This window comes from Cervus canadensis, chromosome 7, assembly GCF_019320065.1.
Source record: "Cervus canadensis isolate Bull #8, Minnesota chromosome 7, ASM1932006v1, whole genome shotgun sequence".
NCBI classification, from domain to species: Eukaryota; Metazoa; Chordata; class Mammalia; order Artiodactyla; family Cervidae; genus Cervus; species Cervus canadensis.
In genome coordinates, this window is record NC_057392.1 from 40840761 (window position 1) to 40858673 (window position 17913).

Below are 17913 nucleotides of genomic sequence, written 5' to 3' on the forward strand. Positions count from 1 at the left end.
GAGCTGGATGGTTACAGAGATCAAGTGGCTCCTTTCCATTCACTGTGCATGATGGAGAATTCGTGCGTCTTCCAACTTGACCTGAGGCGAGAATCCAGGAAGGCCAACACTCCTCAGTGACTGGGACCTTTTCCCTCGGATTGTTTTAAAATTGCCTCCTGTTTAAACAGAGCTGTGGACGAGAGGTTCTAGGGCCTCTGTACCAAAGCCAGAGTAAATTTATGGCAGAGGCTACATCCGGGAACGTGTTTCCCTCACCTTGAAAACAAGCAGAGCCTGAGGGGCTGCGGCGGAGTGCCCTGGTGCTGGGAGGTGGCTCTTGGAGAAGGGGATAGGACAGACTTGTGACCCTGCCCCGCCCTTCTGTATAAGGGCTCTTCGAGGCTGAGGCTTTTGTCTTTGAGTCCTCCTTGGGACTGTCCCCAAGCTCTCAAGTCCACCTGTGCCCTGCAACAGCCGTATTCCTTGGTACGGACACACACCGAGAAACATATCAAGGGCAAGCATAGTTCAGAAATCTAACGAAATCTGTACGCTGTTGGGTGCCCCTGCCTTTATTTTATGAAGATACACCTCAGTGCAAAGAAAAGTGGCATCAGGTGAGCAGAATCACTTCAAATAGAAACACTGAACCATAGACAGATGTAAAACCCATTGCGCACAGTGGAGGTGAATGTGAACTTGTAAGCAGTTGGTCAGCTCTGCCCCACTGTCTACCAGATGGGAGGGTAGTACACTGTTTTCACCAAGACTGCATCTCACAAATGATAAACTTACATCATACAAAAACTTCAAACAGAAACAACTGTCGTTGTAGAATACATACTATATTCCAGGGTCTGTGCTAAGTGTTAACAAGTATTATTTCAGTCCTAGCTATGAGGTTAATATCACTGTTATCCTCATTTTGCAGATGTGGAAATTAAGAAACAGAGTTACTGCATATTTTGCCCAAGGTTACAAAAGGCACTTAGGAGTCCAAACCTGGACTCTCCATCATGACCACCTGTGGCAGGTTATAGAACAGCAGCTTGGTGTGGTGGAAAAAGAGTCAACCTGCTGTGCACAATAGGGGTCTGTTTTTAAACAAGACAAATTTTTTAAGCATTGGAACTCTGTTTGCCGTTTACTTATTTATTTTTAAAATATATTTAGAGGCACAAGGGTAGGAGACAAAAATCTCACCAAGAACCTTTTTCATAAAATACATGAAAGTAAAGCTCTTCAGCTTGAAGCCAGGCAGGGACTCTGGACCCCTGCCCACACTCACAGCCCCTCATGTACCACACCCCACTCCCACCCTGTATTCATTCATAGGGAGTAGTTCCACCTCTGTGGTCTCCGGCCTCAATCAGTTCTAATGAGATGGATGAAACTGGAGCCTATTATACAGAGTGAAGTAAGCCAGAAAGAAAAAGACCAATACAGTATACTAACGCATATATATGGAATTTAAAAAGATGGTAACGGAAAAAAAAAAAAAGATGGTAATGATAATCCTATATGCAAAACAGGAAAAGAGACACAGATGTACAGAACAGACTTTTAGACTCTGTGGGAGAATGTGAGGGTGGGATGTTCTGAGAGAATAGCATTGAAACAAGTATACTATCAAGGGTGAAACAGATCACCAGCCCAGGTTGGATGCATGAGACAAGTGCTCAGGGCTGGTGCACTGGGGAGACCCAGAGGGATGGGGTGGAGAGGGAGGCGGGAGGGGGGATCGGGAAGGGGAACACATGTAAATCCATGGCTGACTCATGTCAGTATATGGCAAAAACCACTTGAGGAATGAAAATGGAACCCCTAAATAAACTACTTTGAAACAACTTAAAAAAAAATAGTTCCAACCGCAAGTTCACTCCCTGCCCTCTTTCCACCTGAGGTAAGTTGGTCATGAATGACAGGGACAAAACATGGGTGTGTCCTGGAGGGGAAAGGCTCTAGAGATGCATGGTCTTTGAAAGATGGGTGGGATATGGTAAGTATGATGAGTTTTACTTAGCACCTAAAATGATTAGCAGTTGAAATGGTGGGGGAGTTGTGTGTAAAGTGTTGTAGCAGAGAATCCAAGAAGAATGTTGAGTCTGAATGCCTAGTATCTACTCAGGTAAAGGTTCAGTCCAGCTTGGAATTGTGTGCAGGTGTGATCAAGTGCATTAAGCACTGATAGATTGGTATTAGTCTAATCTAAGATATTAATGGATTGTGTATGTTTTGGGGGAGTGAGCACAGCGCAGTAATGGAATTTCCACCCTACCTCTGTGCCAGAAGACTTCAGCATCCAAGGCTTTAGTAGTTCCATACCATCCACAGCACGCTCACAGAGGGACCTCAGGTGGATCTACCCAAGGACCAAAGTGGCAAGTGACTTGCCACTCTCTCCATGCCATCCAGAGGGCCTGTGGCTTCCATTCTAGGTCACTGAGCTGGCTGGGCTGATCAGGTCCAGCCCTGAGGGGAGAACAGCACAACCAGACCCTTCTACCCAGACACTGGACTTACAGAGTGGCAGGAACTCAACAGGCCATGTTGGTCCCTTTTATGAGGTCCATTCAATCAATGACTCTTTGACCCATTTGGTGGTGGTGAAGTGGGGGATGGTTCTCACCTTAAAAAAAAAAAAACACTTTAACTTTTAAATCACCTTTAACATTCTGGCAAATATTCTTCCAGTCTTTTTCTTTTGCAGTTTTCTAAATATAGCTGAATTCACAACATATATTTGATTTTGTGCCTTGTTTTTCTTTCACCTATCTACATCATAGGTAAATAGGTACATCATAAGCATTTTTCCATATGTTAATTACGTTTTGCAAGCAACAAGAACTCTTAAGTGAGGTAAATAAATTTACCTGCCCCTTGGCTTCCTCATGTGTAAAATAGGCAAGAGTTCTCTAATTATATCACAGAGGTCACCTGGAAGGCTTTTTAAAACAGTTTGCTGAGCACCACCTCCAGAATTTCCAACTCAGTAGGTCTGGAGTGGGGCCTGGGAATCTGCACTCCCAACAAGTTCCGAAGAGAGGCTGGTGCTGTTGGTCAGGAGACCACACTGGGAGAATCAGTGAAATGAGTGAGTTGTGGGATTTCCAAGGTCACTGCTGGTTTCAAAAATCCAAGTGTTTGCATATTTTTCAAATTCTTTAAGACCTAACTCTTAAAACACACGCATTTTCCAACTTTAACAAAACCCTATGATTTTTTTTTTAAATACCAAAGAACATCATCTTCCATTTAAACGTAATTGTTTCCACTTGTAACTCATATGCGTTCCATACTTCTCTTTGAAGTTACCTGGATTTTTAAAAGTCTATCTCTAAAAGACAGTCAGACTTAAACCTAGTGCTTTTTTCTTTTCCTTTGCATAGTTCCATATGTATTGAAGAGCTGTGCAGAATTTATAGAGACTCACGGCATCGTGGATGGAATTTATCGGCTTTCAGGAGTCACCTCAAACATACAACGGCTAAGGTAAGTCCAAGAATCGCCCCCAGAGAATTCTCCCATGGTCCTTGCTCTGTCCATACGTCTATCTGCAGGTGTTGGGAGTACTAAAAACTAAAGGGATTGAGGGAAGGATGTCAGGGCACAAGATCAAGTGCTAATGTTTTCAGATGCCTAACTATTCTTAATCTAATCAGGAAGCTCTCCAATCTGATGTAATTCCTTCCAACAGAAACTCCTGAGGGCTTTTAATCTGTTCCTATGTCTTGCACCAGATTTATTCTTGTTAGGTGGATTCAGCTGAACTCAAATGATTTAAATTACAAGTTGGGAAAAAATGATTTATTATTACTCACTTGCCTATCCAAAGCTCAGATCCCTGTTACATGGTATTCAGAATTTAGAGGTCAATGTGAGTTTTTCTGTTGACACACACTCAACATTTGATAATTTCATCTGGTTGAAAAATCAGAAGTCTGCATGATTGTGCATTTCTCTAATTGATGCCTGTATTTTTTAAATCACTGATAGAGGAACTATCTCCAATTCTATGGATTTATCCTAAACAATTCTAAAATGTATCCTAGAATTTTTTTAATTAAAAGGACAGTAATCTTCAAATATGTATTGATATTATAGCTGTAAAATAAAAGTAGTATATGTAGTGTATATATAGAATATATCCATTATATACAATATGGGCACTAGTGGTAAAGAACTTGCCTGCCAGTGCAGGAGACATAAGAGATGTGGCTTCGATCCCTGAGTTTGGAGGATTCCCTGGAGGAGGGCATGGCAACCCACTCCAGTATTATTGCCTGGAGAAGCCTATGGACAGAGTAGCCTAGTGGCTACAGTCCATAGCATCACAAAGAGCTGGACACGACTGAAGCGACTTAGCACACACACATAGGTATATATATAGAATATATACTCTATATATAATATATATACTGTTCTAGGACTAAAATAGTAGGTTTATGTATTTTAGATATTGTTCTTTAATACAAAAGAATACATTTTAATATATTTATTACATATTTTTTAGTTACAAATGTAGACTTTTAAAATAAAACATTCTTGTTACAAGATTAATATATAAATTTTACATTGTGCAGGTAATTCATTTTTATCTTCTTCCTCCTGTTTTGTTTTTTGCCCCTCCTCCTCAAATCTCAATTGTCATAAAACTATACCACAGGAATAAAACATCCTTTTTACTCCTGGCGAAGTGATAACTATTTAAAAAATGACTGGTTTTTTGCAGCCATAGATTTTAACAGATCTGTGTGCTTACATCAGTTCACTAATTTACTCACGTGATATTTTTCAGAGTTTCAACAGCAAGTGTTGGTTTACTCCAGCTTTGAAACATACTGCACAGTAGTTGGTATTGTGGAAGGACACTTGGACAATGGCCAGTTCTTTTCACTTAAGGACTGACCTTAGCCTTGACAAGGGAAATTTTTGGCTAACTAAATGAATAAGCTGTAAGTTGTTTGTGTTCTGCCCTTGTAAAAAAAACACATGCCTATGAATTTACGAGGCCATTGCATGGTTTTCTTTTCAAGGCCTCACAGAGTTCTTTTCAGGTTCTGACAGCATCAGGGATTTCCCTTCTCTTTGTTAAAGGGGCAGAACCAGACTACAGGAGAAGGGGCAGCAAGCTATTTCCAGATGCTGATTTTGAGTCCAGTTGCCGTTGTCACCTCTTGTCTGACCAAATGAATACTCTCAAAAAACCTAACTTCTCTTCTGTATTAACGCTCAGATTTATCATCTTTTAAATAGCAAGTATATACCATTTGAGGCAGTATATTCATTAATCATGCTAGGAAATGTTTTTTCAGTTCGAAATGAGGCCCGGAATCTGATGATGTTCTCAAACAGCCCACTATAGATTGTTTAAGAAGATATTTATAAGCTTATTTTCCCTGTGGGAGTCACTGTCAGGCAGCCTAGAAGTTTCCACTCAGTATCAAAGAGAGAGTTGATTGAAGTTCTCAGACCTTGAGTTTGAGTCTCCAGATAAAACAAGTTGGCTGACATGAATATGTGGACATGAATGATAACAATCTGACTCACCCTGGGTTTGGTTTCTCCTCCAAGAGAGAGAAGTTCATTTAGAACAATATTTTGGAAAACTGAAATCTCAACAGGGTTTTTGGAAAATTGTTTTCATATTTCTTCACTGTTCACGATTGAAACTACAGACATAATGCCATGAGAAATCCATTCGTAAATGGGATTATGTCTTTCTCATTACAGCAGCTTCTGCAGGGAAGATCCAGACCTGAAGTGGAAATCTTTTGTAGCTTTCTTAGGCCTGGAATAGAAGGTCTTTTTTGAATCAAGGTCAAAAATATGGTCAGATCAGCAGTTTAGGGTCTTTTTACCCTCTAAGCAGCCCAAGTAGCTGCTGACATGGAACACATGTTCCTGGGATTGTTATGTCTCTGTCTGTGTTGTTTCAGGCAGGAGTTTGGCTCAGATCAATGTCCAGATCTGACAAGGGAAGTGTACCTCCAGGACATCCACTGTGTGGGCTCCCTCTGCAAGCTCTACTTTCGGGAGCTGCCCAACCCCCTCCTGACTTATGAGCTCTATGAGAAATTCACGGTAAGTGTTTGGATTTCCATTATGGTTACTGGGTGGGATGCATGGATGAGCCAAAGAAAGTTTCAGCACTAAAATTACAATAATAATACTTACCAGCTGGTTGCCATTATCTTGGTGATGGAATTGGATGGTATAGTGAGGAAAGCAGGGTGGTGGGACTGTTTGCTATATCTTTCCTATCTTAAATTTTCAGAATCATGTTTGTTTGCTTGCATGAGCTAGCTTAAACCATCTCCATATTTATGTAACCAAATGTGTGTCAGTAGATAAGAAGGAAACAAAGAAGCAGAGAATGAAGTGACTGGCCCAATGTCACGCTCTATCCCCAAACAGAACAGAAACCTGAGACTTCAGATGCTACCCCCATGGTTAATTCATTTCAGGCTATTCCTTCTGTGTTTCTGTTGGGAGCTGTATAAAGAGGTGGGTGGGTAGAGAGGGGAGAGAGAACAAACAGAAATCAAGAGAGAGGTCAGAAAGCTGAGGAGAGAGAAGATTCTGGAAAAAGCAGCTAAGACGGAGTATAGCTTGGGCCAGTGAGTTGGGTGGTGCAAGACGAATGGGCAAGAGCAGAACGCCTACCTAGCAGTTGCATCATCACCAAATCCCACCCCCACAGGAAAAGGAGTATAAATGCTTAGAGCATGTCTGTAGTGTCAACCTTAAAAATAGGGCTTGAACATTTGGCTGTGATGGGGGTGGGGGAGGTGCCGAGTAGGTCAAGAGATGGGTTTAACCAAGGTTGAGGCTCAGCTAGAAAAAGAGGGGGAGGGAGATCAGAGTGTGTGCAAGCGAGTGATTGAAATAATTGACCATAGAATTTTGTCTGGATAAGAAGAGAAAGGAGGGCCTAAGGCCGGTAACAATGAAAAAATAGATCAATGGATCATTCATCCCAGTGAAATCAGTAAACTGTTGGAGTAGGGTGGTCAGAGGGGATGTTTGAAATTAAGTTTATGGAAGACTTGCAATTATTGGTAAGGACCAGACCAAGGCTCTAACCATGGGAAAGAATCTTTCTTATATCTCTTGTAATAAACCTATTTTGGACATATAAATGTTCTTTAATTTGAAATTATATAGGAGTTAATGAGTGCTATTCACATTTCAGAAGATACCCTTACAGATCTGTCTGTCTGTCTGTCTCTATCTCCCTTTCTCTCTCCCTACATTTGTTCCTCAGTACTATTCAATACATTCTGATGTTATGAAACAGTGCTAATTCAACAACTTGACCATCCTTCCATGGTAAAAAATACAGAGAGACACTATTTTTACAGGGTATTCTGTCATATACACAGTGATTTCTTAAACCAGATTCCTACTGATGGATATTTAGACATTTTGTTTCTTAACATTTTGCTTTTATAAGCAACATTATAGTAAACATTTTTGTACATATATCCTTATACTTTATTCTGTTTAAATCACAGAAGTACATTTACTAAGTAAAAGGATCTTATTTAAAATTTTGTCACATGTTGCCAAGTTCTGCAGAGACACAAGAATGTTCTTTTTCCTGCAGCCTTGCCAACACTGAATATTCTTAATTTGCTAAATTGTTTGCCAATCTCAATCAACCAAAAAAATCTTATTGTTTTAATTTGTGCATAAGATTTTATTGTTTTCTACATAGTTTTAATCTTAGTACAGTATAATAGTTTCATCCTTAAATAAGACTACAATATCACATGTTAAATAGCTGAATGAGTCCAACCTATTTTAATTAAATTTAATTCTATGATAGTTAGGGATAGATAGGAATTCTTGTCTAGAAACTTCAGAAATAGAAGTTTCTTCTCAGATCTTGTTTATAGGGTCAAAACAAAATCCATGTTTATCTCTCTCTGCCTTTGTTCCCTGACATTGCTAATCATTCTTTCTTCCACAGCAACAGAAAATATCAAAGCAATGTTACTGTCCACTTGTCATCAGATCTCAAGAGAACTTAACATTGTATTTAAACATAGTTTAAGGACACTAAGAAATAAAAGATGTTTTGTTGTGACAGGTGAACTCTACATAGGTAGGATCTCGTGACTAACTATCATTGAATTTATAGTTGAGTACATTTCTCTAAATCACAGTGATGAATTATGAAAATATAAGCAAACCTTTTCCAGGGACATGGGAACAGCTCTATTACATTGTCACACATTCTTACAATGATTTATTTAAACTTACTTGCACAGATGAAGTGGAATAATATTTCAGTGGAATATAATAGAATTAGAAAAATATTAATGAAGTAATGATGATGATGATATCTGCTGCTTAGTGCTTACTATATGATAAGCTTATTACAAATATTATTTCATTCAATCTTCAAAATAACTCTGTGAAACACTTTTTACTGTCTCTTACAGATGAGTAATTGAGGCTGAAGTGACTCTTGCCTGGGTTTATACAGATAGTAAATGAAAGTAAAGATTTAACATTCTGTCTCAGACCTGCCACACTGTTTTTAAAATAGATTTAACAGCCCTTAAATAGGCTCAGGTATTAAATAACTTAATATGATATACAGAAAACATCCCAAACTAATGAAGGAACAATTCAATAAACAATGTTAGGAAAATTGGCTAAGTGCTGGGAGAGGGGAGAAGTCAAGTTACATTCGTACCATTTAACAGATTTCAGGGTGAAAGATTTTCTAAGAACAAAAGCAAAGGAAAAAAAATCACCAAAGACAAATTTAACAAACTAAACTACATAAATATTAGATTTTTCTACATTAAAAATACATTAAGAAAATTAAAAGGTGAATGGCCAACTATGGAAAACATTTACAATAAGGATGACAGGAGATGAATATTTTTTAATTATATAAAACTCCTACATATCAATAAAAAAGAAAAAACACACAACACCCTGCTAAACAAATGAGCAAAAACCTCAACAGACAATTTGTAAAGAAACATAGTTATTTTAAAAGTATAAATGTATTAGAAAAAATGTATTTTCATATTAAAAAAATTTTTTTTTAATGTTAGTATTTCATGTTGCCAAGCCTGTGGTGACACTGGCTCTGTCATAGTTTTCTATTGCAAGTGTAAATTGGCTGGACATCCAGCAAGTCATTTGAAATTACTAAAGAGTCCTAAGATGCTCATATTTTTTAAATAGGTATTCTATTCCCAGACTCCATTCTAAGATAATAATCAGATGTGCACATGAATAATTGATTTACCAATATTTCACTGCTGTAGTAACAGTAACAAAATTAGGGAGTATCTGCATGTCCAACAATAAGGGAAGGGTTAAATAAATGATAATAAATCTATTGTTTTAAATCCTGTGTAGCCTTGAAAAGTCATATTTTTGAAGACTATTTGCTGGCCACAGTACAAAGTTAAATGGAAAAAAGCAGTATATGCAATAAATAGGAAATGATGGCAGTGTTCATCTTTGGTGTTGGGAAGCCCCGGGCAGATTGCTTCTTTTAGGGTTCAGTGTGAGTAGGTTAACAGTAGTTATGTCCGAGTGATGAGTTAGCATGTGATTTTTATGTCCTTTAAGTACATGTATTAGTTTTATGTGGCTGCGTAACAAACCACAAGCTTGGTGGCTTAAACAACAGAAAGTTATTCTCTCACAGTTCCAGAGTCCAGAAATCTGAAATCAGTTTCACTGGGCTGATATCAAGGTGTCAGCAGGGCCATGGATCATTACAGAGACTGTAGGGGGAAACCTGTTTCTTGCCTCCTCCAGCTTCTGGTGGCTGCTGGCATGCCTTGGCTTGTGGCCACGTCTCTGCCTCCATGGACATGACCCCATGAACTGTAGCCAGGCAGGCTCCTCTGTCCATAGGATTCTCCAGGCAAGAGCACTGGAGTGGGTTGCCGTTTCCTTCTCCAGGGGATCTTCCCAACCCAGGGATCGAACCCAGGTCTCCCTCATTGCAGGCAGACGCTTTATCCTCTGAGCCACCATGGTCTATGTCAAATCTCCTTCCGCCTCCCTCTTCTAAGGGCCCACCAGGTGGCGCTAGTGGTAAAGAATCTGCCTGCCAATGCCGGAGACCCAAGAAATGAGGGTTAGATCCCAGGGTCAGGAAGATCCTCTGGAGAAGGAAATGGCAATGCACTCCTGTATTCTTGTCTGGAGAAGGCAATGGACAGAGGAGCCTGGTGGGCTATACAGCTCATGGGGTCGCAAAGAGTCGAACACAACTGTATGCATACACACATATTGGATAATCTATGAGACTCTCCTTATTTCAAAAGCCTTAACTTAATCACGCCTGCAAAAACTCTTTTTCCAAATAAGGTAACATTTACAGGTTTTTGAGATTAGGACCTGATATCTTTGGAAGCAACTGTTCAACCTACTACATTTTATTTTTATCAGAAAAAAGTTCATTTTAGGAAAAATTCAATTTGGATCAGATTGATTCAGCTAAAATAATTAAACCCAAGGTAGAGAAAAGTTGCTCGCTGATTTAGGATTTTTAGAGAAGGCAGTTTAAAGAGGCATTACATTTTATATTGAAATAACATCTTTGCGTATCTGTCTCCCTCATTAAACTGTAAGCCTCCTAATGACAGAAAGCATATTTATTTTACTGATTTTTTTGCTTCCTTTCCCTGCTTTCCAGCTACTGGAGAATGTTGTGACTCTTGCCTAGTAAACATTTGCTGGCAGGTTGGTTGGCCCACACGCGTCATCTGAAGTGTCGATGGGGGTGGACCACAGGTGTGTGGCATCAGGTAGAGGTTGCCTGGCTGTGAGCTCAAGATGTCTGCCAACATGGCAGCAGCCAACTGACCTGGTTTGCCAGGGACTCGCCCACTTTTAACTCAGAAAAGTCCTGAGTTCCAAGGCACTCCTCCTCAATCTCGGGCAAACCAGGCTGATTGGTCACTTCTCAAGGGGCTGAAAGTTGAGGGGAGTTATCTCAGTAAAGCTGATGCTCCCCACGAAGGAGGTTTGGTCCTCGGATGGTATTGCCCTGGAAGAGTGGCCCAAAGTGGGGCTTTCTGGCATTTTTAAATGCAAAGCAAAATACAGATTCATTCACTTACTCACTTCATGCAACTAACATCTCTTGAGCACCTGCCATATATACTAGGCAGGCACAGTTCCAGGTGCTAGGTAAGCAAGTCAGACAAAATCCTTGTTTTCATGAAAAGTGAAAATCACTTAGTTGTGTCCTACTCTTTGCGACCCCATAGAAGTCCATGGAATTCTCCAGATCAGAATACTGCAGTGGATAGCTTTTCCCTTCTCCAGGGGATCTTCCCAACTCAGGGATCAAACCCAGGTCTTCCGTATTGCAGATGGATTCTTTACCAGCTGAGCCACTAGGTTCTCACGAAACTTACATTTTAATTAAAGAGATGGATGACAAATAAATCCAAAGCATAACTCCATAGTGAGAACTGTTGATTAGCACTATGAAGACAATAAATGCAGGATACAGGTCAGAGAGGGCTTCCCCAGTAGCTTAGTGGTAAAGAATCCACCTGCCAATGCAGAGACACAGATTTGATCCCTGAGTTAGGAAGATCCCCTGGAGTAGGAAATGGTAATTCCCCCCAGTATTCTTGCCTGGGAAATTTCCAAGGAGAGAGGAACCTGTCGGGCTGCAATCCATGGGGTCACAAAGAGTCAGAGACGACTGAGCAACTGAGCACGCACGTGTGCACAAGTCAGAGAATGCTGAGGACTGATAATCAAAGGTCTCCTATGAGGTGATATTTGAACAGAGACAAAGATGAAGAAAGGGAACAAATTGTGCAAGTATCTGGTGGAAGAGGGAGCTGAGAAGAAATAACAGGTGCCAAGGCCCTTGTCAAGGACATGCCAAGCTTGTTTGAGGGAATATATGGAGGCCAGCACGGCCCATAGGGAGCAAGCAAGGAGGAAATGATGGGTGATGAGGAATTTGCAGATGGGCCAGGTGTCTGCTGCTACAGGTGTGACAAAGACAGGGAGGTATAACAACTGTCTGGAAGACAACGGTGGTTGTTGTCTCTGGAGACTGAGGGTCCAATGTTGGAAGGAAGACACTTTCTTCTGTGTATTCCTTTGAATGCATTACATTTTTTAAATCATGTGCATGAATACCTTTTTAACCTAATCACTTAAAGTAATTAAAAATAACAAAAGTGGCTTTATAATAATTTTTAAATAATTAATACAAAATAAAAGGTAAAAACTGAGTTGCAGCTGGGGTGCAATTAGAAGGGACAGACCCGGGTTGCTTATCCATCCTGGGGATGCAGCTGCCCAGGCTCAGGGGCTCAGGTGGTGTCCAGATATACAGAGGAAACTAGAGCCTGGGCCTGGCCAGAGGGGATGGGAGACCAGCCCTCGCCAGAGTCCTCAAAGTTCAGGAAGCTGGTCTTATTGATACTGACTGGAAGAGAACAAATGGTCACAGATTCAACCTGGATTTTTTAAAGTTTAACTGTCAGCAAGATTGTCTTGGGTAATGTTGAGTGAAATTCTCTTTTAGGCAAAAGATTGGGATGGGCAAAGTTTCAACTCCCTTCCTTCAATTCCCCAGTGATGAACTCTGTGCTGTCCTAATGTGGAAACACAAAGAGATGGAAAAATAGCTTTGCAGTGAGCAGACCCTCTGGGAAAACAATGAAGATCTAGAGAGCTTCCAAATAGGATTGGGGTGTGAAGGGGAGAAGCTGTGAATAATAAAATGATCCCATATGGGACCTGCAGGCATCAGGGGTGAGCCCGCCCAGTCTCTCAGAACAGAGGTGACTAACAGCTTCCTAAAATATTAAAGAAACTTTCCATGAACTCTGTTAAACTGACCTACACCTTTATTCCTAAGACACACTTTTAGAAAGTGGGGGTGGGTGGGGGGCTTGGGAAGGGGGTGGGTGTAAAGCTTTGCAAAGCTCATCCTCTCTTTGCCAAGAGAGGAAGAGAGGCCTCCCCACCCACCCTTCACAGGATAGAAGGTGGGAGGGTCCACGCCTCATTCCTTCGCCACTCCTTCCTCTGAGGCTCTCTCCCTTCACTCGCTTTATGAGATTCTCCCTGTCTTGAGAGTCAGGATCTCCCTCACAAATCTGTTTTCTAAGTGACAGAGCCCAGGAAGAGGGCAGAGGTATCAGGTGCTTACTTCAGGCCCCATTCTGGTCCTCACCCTCTACATCTGCACATCTCAAAAAGCAAGAATTGAGACAGAGATCATATTTATGCTGGCTCTGTTTTGAGGCTTGCAAACCCAGCAGAAGACTGAGACAACTGTGACCCTCTGAGCCCCAAGTTTCTCCCCACTTCTGAGTAGGAAATGAAGTAGAGTTTTCCCACGTAGATATTTTTGATTGCCTTTGAAAATGGTTAGCTTCTGTGAGTGCTTTACTTCAGTTAAATAAAAAAGTCAAACAAAAATAGGTTGGTGGCCAAAGCCACTTAGGAAAATGGAGCCAGTAGTTGAGCCGTTTTAAAGTGTCTTGATCTGAGTGGGGTTACACGGTTATTATGCATATGAAAGGACTCGGGAAGCTGTAGCGGAAGATTTGTACATTTTTAGTGTAGTAAACTATAACGTAGTGAAAAAAAAAATGTGACTACTGACTTTGAACTTAGGTACTGCGCCCATGTGGTCAGTCTTAAGTACTCAGCCACTGGGAGGGGCCCATGAGCCTGAACACAGGCAGGACAGATTCACAGGACAGGGTATAGGGGAATCTGTCGGGGGCACCTGTATCGTGCAGGAGCCCCCGACAGGCCTGGAATCACACTGCATGTACTGAAGCCCTTGCCTCTCCTGAGGGCCTGGGCTGAGCTGGGAACCACATACCCACACAGGAAACAACCAGAGAGCAAGTCCGGGCAAGGCCACCGGGTCTCAGGGACAAAGCTCTTATCCTGCTGAGAAGGCACGTCTTCACGTGGTCCCCACTTCCTGGAATCAGTGACAGGCTGCCTGGTCACAGGAAAGTCTCAGGCTAGATGGGAGTGGCTGTTTGCACCTAAAAAGACAGCTGGTTGAATAAACATGCAGCCACCCTGTCATCTCCACCTCTCTCGGTCTCTGTCTCTGTTTCTCTCTCCCAGTGTGAGGACTCTGTCTGCCACGCAGGACACACCCAAGATTCCATACCATCTTTACCAGACACCTATCTACCATCTGAGGACACACAGAGACCCTGTGTGCCCACATTGTTAGAGACGCTTTCCATCATGAACCCTCGGAGATTTTAGTGGTTTGTTTTTTCTAGAAAAGCGTGCCTCCTGGGAGGATGGTCTCTAGGCATGGCTGAGAGGCTGGAGTGCCAGAAGCCTGAATAAAACCCGCAGATCCAGGGGAGTGTCCCCCTTCTTGAGTGCTCACTGGATTGCTTCATTTCCTGTCCACAGGAGGCGGTGTCTCATTGCCCGGAAGAAGGCCAACTGGCCCGAATCCAAAATGTTATCCAGGAGCTCCCCCCATCCCATTACAGGTAAGAATTCTTGGTAAAAGAAATTCTCAGTCTCTCAATGTGATGTAATACCACAGATGCAGGCTGGCATCATAAAAGGGGACAAATTCAGTGGACAGTGGCTTTCTGGAGTAGGTTGAGGTAGGCGAAAAGGTCAGTTGTATCAGAGCGTGTTGGTGCCTGACCAGAGACCCTGATGGGAAGGGACAGCCCATGTCTAAATTACTTTCAGAGTATACCTCAGAGTCCCATAAGAATAATTTCTGATTGCACAGGCCAGTCTCACAGAGATAGTCTAGATTCTTACCCAGGTTCATAGCTTAACCAAATCAGTGGAAACCAAGGTGGTTTCTAAACAGGGTTTGACTATCACTCTTGAGCGTTTGGCTGACTGCTGTCTCTGTATGCTCATCAGTAGCAGCCCTTACATCCTGTCATCCTCTCGTCTCCTCACAGTTCAGTCCCTAACTGTGCCACCTTTCCCCGTGAAAGTCACTCAGTCATGTTCGACTCTTTGTGACCCTATGGACTATAGCCTGTCAGGCTCCTCTGTCCATGGAATCCTCCAGATGAGAACACTAGAGTGGATTGTCATTCTCTTCTCCAGGGAATCTTCCCTACCCAGGGATCAAACTCCAGTCTCCCAGCATTGCAGGCAGATTCTTTACCATCTGAGCCACCAGGGAATCCCAGTGGTTCTTAAATCTACCCAGGTCTTTATAAGAGGGCAGATTTTGATGTAGTATAAGAACATCCCAGAAATAACAGATGTTATTCATCTGTCAAATGAGTTCCTTAACCAGTACCAGGGGGCCCATAGCTGGAAGAATTACAATAAAAGCTGAGATGAGGGCCAGTTTCAAGACTGTGTGGAGGCATGCTGCCCTGGTTAACTGGAGGCACAGGCTCCAAGCACTGTGAGTCCCAGGATCCATCTCTGGCTGCACTGGCATCCTCAGCTGACTTCTGTCGAGACTGTCTCCTCCCCACCCATGGCCAGTGTTCCCAGGGCCAAGAAAATTACTTCCATCTATCTTGATATCTTCCTGATAACCTTACAAAATTCATGAAATAGACATATTTAGAGTCTCTTAACTCAACCTTAGAAATTATCTCCAGATGTCAGGTTTCACACAGACTCTGAAGTTTCCTACTTTTTCTTTTTTTCAATGAACCGTTATAGGACCTTGGAATACCTGATTCGACACCTGGCCCACATCGCATCCTTCAGCAGCAAGACCAACATGCATGCCAGGAACCTGGCCCTGGTGTGGGCACCAAACCTCCTCAGGTAACCACCTCCCCTCACCTCACTGCCCCAGTGGGCTCCAAGCAGCCCCCAATTCAAACGAAGCCTGGATTCCTCAAAACTGAGCCCCCTGGTAGACAAACCTTTGGCTAAGTGGTTATTTGTCACACAGGGGAATTAAAGGTGATTTTAACAGCCCTTGCCTGCTAACCTTGGAAACTCTGGAACCCAGAAGTATATTCTGGCTATAATCATGATGTGGCCAGTGTGATGGATCGTATGTTATAATTTCCTGGAAAGGTCTTTCTGGGTCTTTGGGGTTCCTTGGCTTTTGTTGGTTTTGGTGGGGTCCTAGGTTGATGCTGGGAGGGATTGGGGGCAGGAGGAGAAGGGGATGACAAAGGATGAGATGGCTGGATGGCATCACCAACTCGATGGACATGAGTTTGAGGAGACTCCGGGAGTTGGTGATGGATAGGGAGGCCTGGTGTGCTGCGATTCATGGGGTCGCAAAGAGTCGGACACGACTGAGCGACTGAACTGAACTGAACAGAGGTAGATAGAACCTGAATTAACTGCTTCACATGACTTTGTAAATGACGACCTGCCCTTAGAACAATTCTTTGGAGCTTGAAGGAGATCCTATGAAAAAAACAAAATCAATTCCTATGTACTGAGTAATACAGTGTTTATAGCTTTGCAGTTTATAGTACCTGGTGACTATTTCCAATTTGTCCAGTGTGTTGGGCTTCACAGCCTTTGAAGAGTCTCTGCAATTGATCTTAAATAGTTATATTAATACAAATTAACAAGCTGTATACATTTAGGAATTAGGGCCTGTGCAAAGGCCCGCTGGCTCCCCGCTTATGCTTCAGGCGGTAGGGCAGACTCATTCACTGAATGTGTTTCTTTTGCGGTTCAGGTCTAAAGAAATTGAAGCCACTGGTTGCAATGGAGATGCAGCCTTCCTTGCAGTCCGGGTCCAGCAGGTGGTGATTGAATTCATACTGAATCATGTGGATCAAATCTTTAACAACGGTACACCCGGGTCACTGGAGAACAATGGTAATGGCTCCTCCTGGCATACACTTCTTCTTTGCCTGAGGCACGGGACCCAAGAATAAGTTAGAGTGGGTTGGGATCTAGCTCTCAGTGTCAGCTGTGTGTGTGCGCTGACAACACTGTGTCAGATGTCTGAGGATCGTGCATATGTACGTGTATGCCTATGCAACAAAGGTGTGGTGTATGCAGATGTGGCTCTAGTATGTTTCTGATCAGTTGCATACATGGCCTATCCCATGAACGTGGTGTGGTGACTTTGACTACTGTTCTGTTGTTTTTAGTGAGTTCTTAAACTCTTCCAGTTGTTATCCAGAGGCACTGGCAATATCCCCCCAACTATTAGCTTTTATTTTTACTTCCAGTATGATATTGCAGAAGGCTTGAGTGAGTGAGTTAAGAAGCATCCTGTTCATGCTTGCATATATATTCAGAATGCCTTCTCTTTGCAAGCATTTCTTTTTTAAATTGAAATATAATTGATTTACAATATTGTGAATATTTATATTTACAATATAAATTACATTTATACACACACACACCTATATTCCTTTTTTGGTTCTTTTCCATTATAGTTTATTATAAGAGATTGAATATAATTCTCTGTGCTACACCCTAAATCTTTATTGTCTGTTTTACATATGGTAGTGTGTATCTGTGTAATACCATATTCCCAGTTTATCCATCCCCCACTTCCCCTTAGGTTGCCATAAGTTTGTTTTCTATCTCTGTGAGTCTGTTTCTGTTTTATAAATAACTTCATTTGTACTATTTTTTAGATTCCACATGTAAGCTGTATCATATAATACTTGTCTTTCTTGCAAGCATTTCTTTTTTTGTTGTTTTTTTTTTCATTTATTTTTATTAGTTGGAGGCTAATTACTTTACAATATTGTAGTGGGTTTTGTCATACATTGACATGAATCAGCCATGGAGTTACATTGTATTCCCCATCCCGAACCCGCCTTCCACCTCCCTCTCCACCCGATTCCTCTGGGTCTTCCCAGTGCACCAGGCCCCAGCACTTATCTCATGCATCTAACCTGGGCTGGTGATCTGTTTCACCATAGATAATATACATGTTTCGATGTTCTCTCGAAACATCCCACCCTCGCCTTCTCCCACAGAGTCCAAATGTCTGTT

General features: G+C 41.9%; 1 protein-coding gene across 1 annotated transcript in view; it reads left to right on the forward strand.

Annotated features, from left to right (window-relative positions):
- ARHGAP31 (Rho GTPase activating protein 31) overlaps nt 1–17913 on the forward strand; it is a 119885-nt gene that overhangs the window by 64866 nt on the left and 37106 nt on the right. Inside the window, exons 2-6 of the mRNA XM_043474979.1 lie at nt 3372–3474; nt 5922–6066; nt 14401–14483; nt 15646–15753; nt 16634–16776. Coding sequence (XP_043330914.1) covers nt 3372–3474; nt 5922–6066; nt 14401–14483; nt 15646–15753; nt 16634–16776 — 582 coding nt within the window. The remainder of the gene's footprint in view (nt 1–3371; nt 3475–5921; nt 6067–14400; nt 14484–15645; nt 15754–16633; nt 16777–17913) is intronic.